At 40.7% G+C, this 14,864-nt stretch overlaps 1 protein-coding gene across 1 annotated transcript in view; it reads left to right on the top strand.

The window, feature by feature from the left end:
• ksr2 (kinase suppressor of ras 2) overlaps positions 1–14,864 on the top strand; it is a 403,663-nt gene that overhangs the window by 262,247 nt on the left and 126,552 nt on the right. The window contains exons 11-12 of the mRNA XM_072587303.1: positions 7,521–7,689; positions 14,205–14,285. Coding sequence (XP_072443404.1) covers positions 7,521–7,689; positions 14,205–14,285 — 250 coding nt within the window. The remainder of the gene's footprint in view (positions 1–7,520; positions 7,690–14,204; positions 14,286–14,864) is intronic.

The raw sequence follows: 14,864 nt of genomic DNA, 5'->3' as shown, positions 1-14,864 counted from the left end.
TTTGGCATGCTGGTGGCATGCTAATAAAGTCTTATATTCTGCAACATATACAGTGGACAGAAGCCCCCCCCATTTTTAAATTAGTTGTTATATAGATTGCACCGTATTTTTTTAGATTCTGTTACGTATTGCCATCAACCTCAGTTTTCCATTTCTTATTTGAAGACCTGTTTTAACCATTTGTGAACCTGAGCCACAAACAACTCTGTTCTCCCACATTACACAACATTCCCCCTTCAAAACATAATTTGCTTTTGATTGTTTTTAGTCAACATGTATCATCAGCAGGGGGGTTGGGATCCTCAACAGCAGGGAAGCAAGTGTGAGGCTGAAAGGAGATATAGTAATCAGAAATAATAAGTTGAAGAAACAGGTCAGGCTGGAACACAACAGGGAGCAAGCAATGCCTGTTGGATTAAATTACATCTATTTCAATGAAAGAGGGCTGACAGGTAAGGCCGATGAGCTCAGAGCATGGATAGGTATGTGGGACAGGGATATTATAGACATTACAGAAACATGGCTAAGGGAGGGACAGGACTGGCAGCTTAATGTGCCAGGGTACAGATGCTTTAGGCAGGACAAAAGTGGTAGAAAGAGGGGAGGAAGAGTTTCATTTTTGATTAAGGCAAGTATAAAAGCAGAGATGAAATAACTGAAGGATCATCCCAATGGGTAGAGCTAAGAAATAAGAAGGGGACACGGTGATGTTATTGGGGTTGTATTGGGATCCTACTCAGGAAGGGGCAAGACTCAACCTACTCTTGGGAAATAGGGCAGGACAGCTCACTGAGGTGATAGTAGGGGAGCCCTTTAGGACCAGTGACCATAGTTCTATTAATTTTAAAATAGTCATGGAGAGGGACAAAACTGGTCCACAGTTTCAAGTTCTAAATTGGGACAAAGCAAATTTTGATGGAATTAGGCAGGAGCTTGCAGGGGTTGGTTGGATGAGTTTGTTTGCAGGCAAAGGGACCTCTGGCAAGTGGGAGGCATTTAAAAGTGAGATAACTAGAGTTCAAGGTCTATATATTCCTGTGAGAGTGAAGGGCAAGGTTGGTAAGAATAGGAACCCTGGGTGGCAAGAGATATTGAAGCTCTGACCAGAAAAAAAGGAGGAGGCATGGCTCAGATACAAGCAGCTAAGATCAAGGAATCCCTGGAGGTATATAGGGTATACAGAATTTTAATGAAGAAGGAAATCAGGAGGGTGAAAAGTGTGCACGAAATAACCTTGGCTGAGAAGATTAGGGTAAATCTAAAGAGCAATAGTATATTAAGTATATTAAAGGAAAAAGAATAACTAGAGAGAAAATAGGACCCCTCAAGGACCAAAGTGGATATGTATGTGTGGAACTGCAGAAGATGAAGAAGGTCCTCAATGAATATTTCTCCTCTGTGTTTACAGTGGAGAAAGACATGAAGACTTGGGAACTTGGGGAAGTTAATGTGAATACTTTGGGGACAGTCCATATCACAATGCAGAAGGTGTTGGATGTATTAGAATGTATGAAGGTGGATAAATATCCTGTCCCTGACCAGATATATCCAACAACCCTGCAACAGGCTAGAGAAGAAATTGCGAACTCTCTGGATGACATTTTTGCATCATCGTTTTAGCTGCGGGTGAGGTCCTGGAAGACTGGAGGTTAGCAAATTTTATGCCCTTATTCAAGAAGGGCTGCAAAGGAAAACCTGAGAACGATAGACCAGTAAGCTTGACATCTGTGTTAGGTCGGAGATTCTGAGGGATAAGATGTACATGCATTTGGAAAGACAGCGTTTGATTAGGAATAGTCAGCATGGCTTTGTGCATGGAAGACCATGCCTTACAAACTTGTTAGAGTTCTTTAATTAAGTGACCAGAAAGGTTGATGACGATAGGGTGGTAGATGTAGTCTGCATGGATTTCAGTTGGCCTTTGATAAAATCCATATGGTAAGTTGCTCTCGAAGGTTAGATTCCATGGAATCCAGGGGGAGCTGGCAAATTGGATACACAGTTGGCTTGAAGGTAGGAAGCAGTGGGGAATAGTGGAAGGATGCTTGTTGAACTGGAGGCCAGTGACTATTGGTCTACCTCAGGGATCGGTGCTGGGCCCATTGCTGTTTGTTATCTATATCAATGATTTGGATGAGAATGTACAAGACATGATTAGTAAGTTTACAGATCTTGGGAAAATAGGTGGTATCGTGGACATTGAGGAAGGTTATCAGACATTGCAGCAGGATCTTTATCAGCTGGGGAAGTTCACTGGGAAATGGCAAATGGAGTTTAATATAGATAAGTGTGAGGTGTTGCATTTGGAAAGTCAAATCAAAGGAGGAGTTTCATGATGAATGGTAGGGGCTTAAGGAGTGCAGTGGAACAGAGGGACCTTGGTGTCCAGGTGCACAGTTCTCTGAAAATGAAGTCACAGGTAGACAGGGCAATGAAGAAGGTTTTTGACACACTGGCCTTCATCAGTCAGAGTGTTGAATATAGAAGTTGGAAAATTATGTTGCAGTTTTACAGGATGTTGGTGAGGCTGCATTTGGAGTTTGGTTTTGCTCACCTTGCTATAGCAAGGATGTTATTACTCTGGAAAGTGTGCAGAAGAAATTTACAAGGATGTCACTGGGACTCAAGGATCTGAGAGGCTCTTTCCTTTGGATCGAAGGAAACTGAGGGGGGATCTTACAGAAGTGTATAATATCATGAGAGGCATGGATAGGGTGAATGCAGTCAGTCTTTTTCCTAGGGTTGGGGAATCGAGGACGAGAGGACATCAGTTTAAAGTTAGAGGGGAAAGAATTAAAGGAAACCTGAGGGCAACGTTTTTACATACAGGGTGGTACATATATGGAATGAGCTGCCAGTGGAAATGGTTGAGGTGGGTATATTAACAATATTTAAAATGCATTTTGACAATTACATGGATAGGAAAGGTTTAGACGGATATGGGCCAAGTGTAGGGAAATGTGGTTAGTGTGGATGGACATTTTGGTTGGAATGGACCAGTTTGGGCTGAAGGGCCTGTCTCTGTGCTGTAGGACTCTATGACTCTATCTATCTCGCTTGTACTGGCATTGAATTCCATGAACACTGTTTTACCCATTATTTCTGAAGCATTCTGTTATAAATCTGTTTGGTCCTTGGCATTTATTGTGAAACCTCTTATGTTAGTGTCTTCTGCAAACTTGCTCTATATGCATGAAATATGATATCAGAACTGAACCATATGGGTTTCTGCTACTTGCTGTTTGGAGCTAAGTTAATGGATCTGGGACTCTGTAACCAGAGGCACAGACTGACATTTCTGTGGCCGACGATGAGATATTAGAATGGTGTGTTGCCTCCCTGGTGGCAGGATCAAGGATATCTCAGAGGGGCGAGAGACCAGCAGGAGGTCGTTGTACACATTGGAACTAATGACATATGAAGGGGAAAGGACAAAGGTCTGAGTTATGAATATAGGAAATTAAGCAGGATTTTAAAATTAAGTCCTTGAGGGTAGTAATTTCTGGATTACTCCCGGTGCCACAAGCCAGTGAGATTAAGGAGGATAGAGCAGATGAATGCGTGGCTGAGGAGGTGATACGGGGAAAAGGATTCACATTTTTGAATAATTGGAATCCCTTCTGGGATAGAATTAACCTGTATAAGAAGGACCTGAATTGGTCTAATATATTGGCGGGGAGATTTGCCAGAGCTGTTCACGAAGATTTAAACCAGTGGGGAGTGGGGGGGGGAGGGAGGTGCGTGGATGGGGTGTGTGTCACAGGGAGACACTGAGAAAATAAATCAGTTTGACACTGGTGCATTTGGGAAAAGGAGCAAGTCAAACGTTCAAGACAGGCAGGCGGAAACAAAACAGAAAACAAAGTAGGACTGATAAATTAAACTGCATTTATTTCAATGTAAGGGGCCTAACAGGTAAGGCAGATGAACTCTGGCATGGTTGGGATCATGGAACTGGGGTATCATAGCGATTACAGAGATGTGGCTCGGGGGTGGGTGGGGGGTGGGGGGGGGTTGCTTAATGTTTCAGGGTGTCGGAAGGTTAGAAAGGGTGGCAAGAGAGGAGGGGGAGTGGCATTTTTGATTAAGGATGACATTAAGGCTGTATTTAGGGAGATATTTCTGGGAATACATCCAAGGAAGTTACTTGGTGGAACTGAGAAATAAGAAAGTGATAATCACTTTCTTGGAATTATACTGTGGATCCCCCAATAATCTGTTTTTAACTTTCCAAACATTAACTGGGAGGCCATAGTGTAAATGGCTTGGATGGAGAGAAATCTGTTAAGTGTGTACAAGAAAATTTTCTGATTCAGCATGCAGATATACCTACTGAGAAGGAGCAAAACTTGACTACTCTTGGGAAATAGGGCAGGGCAGGTCACTGAGGTGTCAGTGGGGAAGCACTTTGGGGCCAGCGACCATAATTCTACTGGTCTTAAATAGTGATGGAAATGGATAGACCAGATCTAATAGTTAAAGTTCTAAATTGGAGGAAGGCCAATTTTGACGGTATTAGCCAATAACTTTCAAAAGTGCATTGGGGGTGGATATTTGCAGATAAAGGGATGGCTGGAAGTTTGAAGCCTTCAAAAATCAGATAATGAGAGCCCGAAACAATATGTATCGGGTGAAGGGCAAGGCTGGTGGGTGTAGAGAATGACTAGATAAATGGAAGTTTTGGTCAATGTAGCAGGGAACGAATGAATCCCTGCAAGAACGCACAGACAGTACTAGTATATTTAAGAGGGAAGGTAAAAATGGGACAGGAGATAGCTTTGCCAAATAAGGCTAAGGAGAATCCAAAGGGATTCTACAAATATGAGGATAAAAGAGTAACTAGGAAGGGTTTAGCAAGGTCACCTATGTGTGGAATCCCAGGAGATGGGGTAGACACTACGCAAGTATTCTGCATGAATATTTACTGTGGAGAAGGAGACTGAAGATAGTGAAATAAATAGCAAAATCTTGAAAAATGTCCACACTACAGAGGAGGTGGTGCTGCACATTTTAAACTGCAAGGGGTAATTAAGGATAGTCAACATGGTTTTGTGCATGGAATATCATGTCTCACTAACTTGATTGAGTTTTTTGAAGAAGTAACGAAGAGGTTTGATGAAGGCAGAGCAGTGAACGTAATCTATATGGATTTCAGTAAGGCATTTGACAAGGTTCCGCATGATAGACTGTTAACAAGGTTAGATCACATGTAATACGGGGAGAACTAGCCATTTGTGTACAAAACTGGCTCAAAGGTAGGAGGCAGCGGGTGGTGATGGAGGAAGGTTGTTATTCAGAGTGGAAGCCTGTGACCAGTAGTGTGCCATGAAGATTGGTGCTGGATCCATTGCTTCTTGATATTTATAGAAATGATTTGGATGTGAACATAGGAGGTATGGTTAGTAAGTTTGCAGATGACACCAAAATTGCAGACAGCGAAGGTGGTTCCCTCAAAATACACCAGGACTTTGATCAGATGGGCCAATCGGCCAAGGAGTGACAAATGGATTTTAATTTAGATAAATGTGAGATGCTGCATTTTGGAAAAGCAAATCAGGGCAGGACTTAGTGACTTAATGGTAAGGTCTTGGGAGTGTTGATGAACAAAGTGACATTGGACTGCAGGTTTGTACTTCCTTGAAAGTAGAATCACAGGGTAGACAGGATAGTGAAGAAGGCATTTGATATGCTTGCCTCTTTTCGTCAGTACACTGAGAGTAGGAGTTGGGATTTCATCCTGCAGCTGTACATGACAATGATCAGGCCACTTCTGGATTAATGCTTTCAGTTCTGGTCTCTCTGCTGTAGGAAGGATGTTGTGAAACTCGCAAGTGTTCAGAAAAGAACTACAAGGATGTTGTCAGGGTTGGAGGGTTTGAGCTATAGGGAGAGGCTGAATAGTCTTTGGCTATTTTCTCTGGAGCGGCAGAGGCTAAGGGGTCACATTATGGAAGTTTATAAAATTATAACAGGCATGGATAGGGTGAATAGTCAGGGTCTTTTCCCTAAGGTAGGGAAGTCAAAAACTAGAGGGCTTACTTTTAAGATGAGAGGGGAAGATTTAAAAGGGACCTAAGGAGCAACTTTTTCACGCAGAGGGTGGTGCATATATGGAATGAGCTTTCGGAGGAAATTTTAGATTAGATTAGATTAGATTACTTACAGTGTGGAAATGGTGGAGTCTGGTACAATTACAACATTTAAAAGGCATGTGGATGGGTATATGAATAGGAAGGGCTTAGAGAGATATGGGCCAAATGCTGACAAATGGGACTATATTAATAAAAGATATCTGGTCGGCATTGATGATTTGGATTAAAGGATCTGTTTCCATGCTGTACAGCTCTATGACTATTTCAAGAATTTATCCTTGACAACTGAATAGACATCTTTGAACATGTAATATATAAAGAAGTGGCCAGCTTGCTGTCAAAATTGATCCTTGTACAATCTTGCCTGGCATACTGTCAATGAGCATATAGCCCAAAAACTTGAATTAACGTACACAGTCCTTTCATATTTAAATCTCAAAAGGTTTAGGTGAAGGTGCTGAAATGACATAATAGCAAATGAAAACTGAAGAGTTACTGTACGACACAAGTAATTTCCCTTTGAAGACAAATAGGAAATTGCTGTCAAAACAAAACAAGGTTGTGTTGCTGAAATGAATTTGTATCATCACAAATGTAATATTACTATAAAACAGTGCAAAAGGGCAGCATAATAGAAATCAAATGTGCCATAAAAACACCTCTTTGTCAGTGAGAGTGGAAACCTGATGCAGTTCTATTAATATAATGAAAATTGTTAATCACGTAAAATAAGCATTTTAGTAAGGCTTTCCTGCTGCCGCACATGTATATTGGAGAGTTAGTAATTCATGAATATGTAGATGCCCCTATGAAATAGCTACAACTTTCATCTTTGTAGTTTAAGTTTTAGTACTCTGTTAGGAGGTTGAATCCTGTACAGTGTACTGCTCTGGAGACATACCAATATGTACAGACTGTTAATATGTATCACTTAAAGGTAACCAAGAAGTCTGTCCTGAGTTTATATGAATATCCAAAGAACAAAACAAATTCACCAAAAATCATTGAAAATGAATTATCAAAACTACATTTGAATCATTTAGAAGTTTCAGTTGTTTCACGGTGGGTGGGCTGCCTGACCCAATCCCATGTGGTCAAATTACAGGCAGATAGATGCTGGATAGGCGCCTCACTAGAATTATCAGTGACCCCTGCCTTTAAGATCATGTGCAATCCAATCTCTGAACTGATCAGAGGAACTGTGGTAGTCTCCAAATAGCGCAGGATTAATATTTCAGCAGAATAAATGATTTACAGGTAGTTAATAGAAATGATGTCTGTAAAGCCAATCCCCACCTCTTTCAACAGTCCAGTGTGCAGTTGTGAGTGATGGGGCAACTATCTGGTTTTCTCCAATCTGGTAGGGACCTGTGGTACCATCGCATGCAACCTTGTATCAAAGCAAGCTCTTTTTCTCTTTACCTGCAGGATCATATACCTGTCCCTTACCAGCCGGATTCCAGCAGTAATCCTTCATCAACAACGTCGTCAACGCCGAGCTCTCCAGCGCCACCACTACCTCCCAACGCGACACCTCCTTCACCCCTTCACCCATCACCACAGTGCACTCGGCAACAGAAGCAATTCAATTTGCCAGGTATAACACTTCAGTTCAATTGATATGTGTTAAAAGCAATGGTTTTTCTATTTCTGATAACACTGTACTGCCAGGGAACTATTGGAAGATGGAGAATCGAGAATACTGTTTTTCCCCATTTCCTCCCCCACTGGTTTCCTGGTGGGGCAAGGTTTCCCATTGACACTCCATGCATTCAAAATCAGCCTTGATATGTTTTATTTAAATCTAAAAACCGAAAATGATAGAGGTGTACAACTGATTAACATTGTGAGTTGAACGTTTCATCCAATTCAGGTAAGGAGATTCCATTAGGAATGTCAGCTTATCTTTCTTCTTTTTTTTTCACACATTTAAAGAGGGGCAACCTTTCCACACAAAAGTGATTCATGTGTGGAATGAACTGCCAGAGGAAGTGGTGGATGCAGATACAGTTACAACATTTAAAAGACATTTTGCTAAATACATGAATAGCAAAGGTTTGGAGGGATATGGGCCAGTCGCAGTAACATGGGACTAGTTTGGTTTGGGGACATGGTCAGCATGGACTAATTGGACCAAACAGTCTGTGTTTGGTGCATACCTGCCCCTTACCAGCTGGATTCCCTACAGTGTGGAAACAGGTCATTCGGCCCAACAAGTCCACACGACCCTCTTCAGAGTAACCCACCCAGACCCATTCCCTTAATTTATTACCCTACGTTTACCCCTGACTAATGGACCTTACAATATGGGCAATTTAACATGGCCAATTCACCTGATCTGCACATTTCTGAACCGTGGGAGGAAACCGGAGCACCTGGAGGAAACCCACGCAGACACAGGTAGAATGTGCAAACTCCACACAGACGGTGGTCCGGGTAGGAATTGAACCTAGGTCCCTGGCACTGTGAGGCAGCAGTGCTAACCACTGAACCACTGTACTACCTCATGGTAGTGAACTCTTCCCAAACACCTCAAGCTGCTTCATCAATGATCTTCCCTCCATCATAAGGTCAGAAGTGGGGATTTTCAGCAATGATTGCATAACGTTCGGGACCATTCATGACTCCTCAGATATTGAAGCTATCCATATTCAAATGCAACAAGATCTGGACAATTTCCAGATTTGGGATGGTAATTGACAAGTAATAGTCATGCCACACAAATGCCAGGTAGTGATCATCTCCAGTAAGAAAGTTAGCATTACTAACTCACCCACTGTTAACATTGTATGGGTTACCATTGACGAGAAACTACACTGGACTTACTACATAAACACAGTGGTTACAAAAGCAGGTCAGAGTCTAGAAGTGCTGTGGTGATTAACTCACCTCCTCACACCAAATCCTGTCCATTAGCTACACGGAACAAGTCAGTAGTGTAATGGAATAATCCCCACTTTCCTGGATGAATGCAGCTCCAAAAACACTTAGAAAGCTTGATACCATCCAGGATAAAGCAGCCTGCTTAATTGGCATCACATCCACAAACATCCACATCCTCCATCACTCAATAGCAGCAGTGTGTACTATCTACAAGTTGCACTGAAAAAATTCACCTTAGACAACACCTTCCAAACCCACAATCACTTCCATCTAGAAGGGCAAGCCTAGCAGACACATGGAAACACTGTCACGATAAGTTCCCCTCCAAGCCACTCACCATTCTTACTTGGAAAATATCACCATTCCTTCACAGTTTCTGGATCAAAATCCTGGAACTCCTTCCCTAATGGCATTGTGGGTCAACCCACAGCAGATGGACTGCAGCAGTTCATGAAGGCTTCTCACTTTCATCTCTTCCAATGACAAAAAACACCGAAGAACTGTGGAATCTGGAAATCAGTAACAAAAACAGAAATTGCTGGGAAAACTCAGCATGTCTAACAGCAACTGTAGAGACAAAGCAGATTTAATGTTTTGGGTCCAGTGACCCTTCTTCAGAAACTGAAGAAAGGTCACTGGACTAGAAACATTAATTAAATTCTAGGCACACATTTTTACACTTTAGGGAATAAACTGCATGGTCTGTCTTAAATTCATGAAGATATCAAAGTATGCAAATTGATAGCTATTGGCAGTGTCCCATACCTTACATTGTCAAATGATGTGATGTGCTGGGTAATTAGAAGTAGTTTTCCAAATTTTTGTAGATCCCAGATGTATCTCAAAAGCTTCTTACAATCCTGTCCATTCCTGTACTTATAACTAAGCAAGTCACAACAATCCACAGGGTATTGTGGCCAGCTGGTTGCACATTGGCTAACAAACCTCCAGATCACTAAACCTCCCATAATATGCTTGGGTCAGCTCATCTGAAAAGACAACATTGTTGTCTTAGACCAGATCCTATATAATGTGAGAGAATTGTATTGGATGAAGTTAATTCAGGCTCAACACCTTTTGAGAAGCCTAACATGGTTAGCACTTGCAGCAATAGACAGTGAATATTTTGCCAGGTTATGGTAACTGGCAAGTGATAGCTCATGTGAGGTTTTGTGACAATGTTAAAGCGTGTTAGCAATTGACAGAACCAGAAGTGATTAACACAGTATTTGAGCGAGCGAGGAAACAATAGAATAATGTTTTAATTAAAACATTCTAAAACCAGATGTAATGCAGCAGAGACTTCTGAGGTGACATGCCAAAACATACAAGGCTATTGGTCAAGTGCTGGAAATGGGATTACAATAGTTAGGTCCTTATTTTTGATCAGCGCCGAGTTGATGTACTGAACGGCCTTTATCTGTGCTGTAGAGACGTCTTATGATGGTACATTGGAGAATACATGATAAAAGTTGTGATGTAGAGAGAAGTGGTAGTGACAGACTGCTGCTTGAATGAAACATAAAATTCTGAATTATATTGACAGGGTAGATGTGGAGAAGATCTTTTCTCGTATGGGAAAATCTAGAATTAAATGTCACACTTTAAAGATCAGGAAACTCCATTTAAATCAGTGATAGGTGATATGTTTTCCCTCAAAGTATTTTAATTCTTTGGAATTTTCTTCCTGAAGCTGGTAAAGCAGAGTCCTTGAATATTTTTAAGGCAGAGATAGATAGTTAGATAGACAGACAGCTAGATAGACAGATAAATTCTTCTTCTTCTTCTTAAGGAAGGAGTTGAAAGGTTATCAGGAATAGGTAGGAATGTAAATTTGAGGTTACAATCAGATCAGCAAGATCTAATTCAATGGTACAGCTGGCGTGAAAGGCTGAATTGCCTACTGCTGTTCTTGATTCATATGTTTGTATGTAGTTCTCTGAACCACAGAAGAAATGTCAGTGGTCCGTAACAGCAAACAGGCTAGCACATTGGCCAGTCTATCTCTTAGGCACGCTTGCATAAATTGGTCAGAGCATTGAGAATAGGAGTTGGGAGTTTATGTTGCATCTGTACAAGACATTAATGATGCCACTTTTAGAATACTGCATACAATTCTGGTTGTCCATCTATAGGAAGAATATTGTTAAACTAAAAAGGGTACAGAAAAAATTTACAGTTATGTTCCTGGGACTGGAGAGTTAGAGTCATATGGAGGGACTGGATAGGCTCGGGCTTTTTTCCCTGGCACATAGAAGCTGAAAGGTGATCTTATAGAGGTTTATAAAATCAGAAGAGGCATAGATAAGGTGAATAGCAAAGGTCTTTTTCCAAGGGTAGGGGGCATCTAAAACTGGTGTGCGTAGATTTAAGATGAGAGGGGAAAGATTTAATAGGGACCGGAGGGGGATCTTTTTCACACAGAAGGTGGTCCGTGTATGGAATGAACTGCCAGAGGAAGTGGTAGAGGTGGGTACAATTCAACATTTAAAAGACATTTGGACAGGTATTTGAATAGGAAAGGTTTAGAGGGATATGATCCAAATGCAGGCAAATTGGACTAGTTCAGTTTAGAATACCTGGTTGGCATGGAAAGTTGGACCGAAGGGACTGAAGGTATTGTATGTCTTTACAGTGTTTGTTCCACCTTTCTGGGATCAAGGTACAGACAATAATCTCTCAGGGCTTTAAACAACAGCCTGATGAATTTATATAAATAGTTGGATTTCAAATGGCCATGGAGTTGAGAAAGAATGCAGGTTCCTGCAATCTCATGTCACTGGCTTTTGTGGTGCATCATTCCGTGATGATTCCAACATTGAGTCACTTTTTAGAGAGGCCTGGTCATGGTCAAAATGGTTATCCATTACCCACAGTGATAAATAGCCAATAAAACAGAAAGTGCTGGAGAAACTCAGCAGGTCTGGCAATATCAGTTAAGAGAAAGCAGAGTTAATATTTTTTGTTCAGTGACCCTGCAGAAGAAGAAGGATCTGAAGAAGGGTCACATGACTCAAAATTGTTAACTCTGCTTTCTCTCCACAGATGCTGCCACAATTACTGAGTTTCTTCAGTACTTTCTGCTTTTGTTTCAGATCTTCAGCAGTTCTTTGTTTTACATTATCATAGTCAGTTGGCAGCAATGTAGTAGGGGTTTGGTACTTCAGGCCAAAACTTAGCCTCTGCATCAAGATAGCCTCATGGCTGAAAAGGTGAGGGCCGGATTAACCTCACATTGGCCCACTAGTTTAGGAGCATGCCTACCATCCTTAATTGGATGGCAAACCCACTCTCTAGCCATTTACAGGCTGAGTATGGCATATGGGATTGGAACCCTGGTATTGGATTCTTCACCCTGGAATGGAAGCCCCACCACAGATTCAGCAGTCATTACTGTTACATCACAGGACAACAGCACATGCCAAGGGTCCAGCCAGTGCTCAGATCATTCAAGATGCAGCAAAACCAGAGTGAGCAGGCACAAGCCACAGAAACAAATTCAGTAGCGGCTGCTCTCCAAGGATAAGAACGAAGCCCGCTCTTTAAGCCTTCGTGGCATAAGAATGTGCAGTCACCTCACCAGTTACGCTGAGGAGAAATGGTGGAACAATGGAAAGAAGTGACCAGAGGACACAAAAGCGCAAGGACAGGTTAGGAAGTCTTTGATTACAAGTAAGTCAAAAGAAAATCTAAGTTGTAGAAAGTGAGGACTGCAGATGCTGGAGAACAGAGTCAAGAGTGGGTGCTGAAAAAGCACAGTAGGTCAGGGAGCATCCCAGGAGCAGGAGAATCAATGTTTTTGGCAAGAGACCCTCATCAGGAATCATTCCTGATGAAGCGCTCTTGCCCAAAATGTTGATTCTCCTGCTCCTGGGATGCTGTCTGACCTGCTGTGCTTTTCCAGCACCCACTCTCAACTTGTAATCAAAGTCATATCACACACAATTAATGATAGGGTAATATTCACATTTTTGTCAATTTTCAGGGTCATGTGCACTGAGAAAATTTAATGTAATAGGCTATGTAGTGGATTAAAGGATTTATCATTTCTCCCAAATATCCACCATAACCATAGCAAAGGAGTCATGGAATCTGGATAAACAATTTAAACTGCATCCATGTGATTTGTCTGCAGTTTCCATGAATCTTTCACCAGTTGGCAGTCAGAAGAATCCCATGCAAAATTAACCTCAGGAGGAATATATCGAACACAAGCGCCAGCGAAATATAATTTTTTTTTGCTTTGTACTTAATACATTTAAGCTGTAAAACTCTCAAAATGGTACTAAAATTTAACAAGTATTTTGGACACAGGAAAGGAAAAAAACTGAACAAAATTCTGAAAACAAAAATGTTTGCCCTTCTCCTGAAGACAGCTGTTGAGTCATGTGATTAATCCTCTCAAGACAACAAGTAAGCATGCTGCTTGACTATGCAAGATACTGGTTGAAATAAACCATGCTTGCCTTGTTTTAGCACTCATTACTTTCAACCATTAGCCTCTGATCCATTTCCTTTGGCACCATGCATTTCAGTGATTGATGATTTTGAACTGTGTACATAATAGCCACAAAGTCATGCTGTTAAGCTCTTGAAGCACCTGGTCACTGGATTGGTATGTAGGTTGGACTTTACAGTTACCTCAGTGGATGAGTTAAAGTTCAACTGAAGCTCCAATCAATGTGATAAAGAAAATAGTTCTTTTCAAAGAGATCATGATTTTTAAAATAAATCAAAAACCACCAATTTAAATCTGGCCATTTTCTTTTCAATTTCCTCTGTTCAATTAAGTGTTGTTAGTTTTGATAGCCATCAATTGGGATAATATCTACAAATTTACCAACTTTTCTTCTAAGTGTCAATTTTGAAAAAAAAGGCAAGATCCAGTTCTCTTCAAAATTGCACTTTAATGTTTTGTGCATTTAGCAGTTGGTAACCATTATAGGTTCTCTTAGTAATCCTTGGAAAGCTGCTGTTACTATAACTGCAAAATGAATGCCGATGATTAGCTGGGACACAAAGTGTTTCTATGGTAACAGGGAACAGGGCATCCATAACATAAGAGATTATACAAAAGCCGGCAGGTTTGACAGCAAATTCTTTGAACAACAAAATCTTGAAGTGATAATAATTTACAATTTAATCCTTTGAGAAAGGGCAGTCAATTTTTAAGTACAATCGATATCCATCTTAAATGGGTTTTAGAATTGTGCTTTTCTTCTAAATTAGGTATACTCACTAACATTCGGTTGAGGGCAATCACAAGCAGTGACTTGCTTGAGGGCCACAGCCACACAAGCCCACCACAAGGTAATTCCATTTCTAACAACAGTATCTAGTCTATATTTACATAAAAGTAAATATTTTACCACGCAGTTTTCTGTTGTGTCGCGAAGGGTTCCTGATCCCATATTTTGAATTATTGTTTAACATGAAGGATGAAAGTTTTATATGCCATGAATTTGAAAACTGTGATAACCTTGTACATTATAAACTGTTCATCATAACAAGCATAATGGGAAATACAGTGTCAGTCAAATAGGTTTTACACATTAAGAATAAGGAGAGAAATGTATCCTTGATGAAGTATTATTAAATCTTACTCAGTCCTAATATCACTGTGAGAACATAGAATTTAGAGAAAGTGAGAAATGTAATGGTCTGAAGAATGTCAAGGTAAGAATATTCGCAGAAAGAATAAAAATTCATTGATTAAATTTCACATGTTATTTTGTTGCTCTGTGATTACATAATTAGGCAGATTTTTATGAATTTATGCTCTTCACAAGGGTTTTAAAATGGGCATTTAATGAATGATAAACCCTAAGTGCTGCTATGGTCTAATGGTTTCATAATAAGACTATTAATTGAAAGAGCCAGGTAATGTTC

Source organism: Chiloscyllium punctatum, chromosome 17 (genome assembly GCF_047496795.1).
Source record: "Chiloscyllium punctatum isolate Juve2018m chromosome 17, sChiPun1.3, whole genome shotgun sequence".
NCBI classification, from domain to species: domain Eukaryota; kingdom Metazoa; phylum Chordata; class Chondrichthyes; order Orectolobiformes; family Hemiscylliidae; genus Chiloscyllium; species Chiloscyllium punctatum.
The sequence above is the reverse complement of the archived record's forward strand: the minus strand, read 5'-3'. Positions and strand labels throughout refer to the sequence as shown.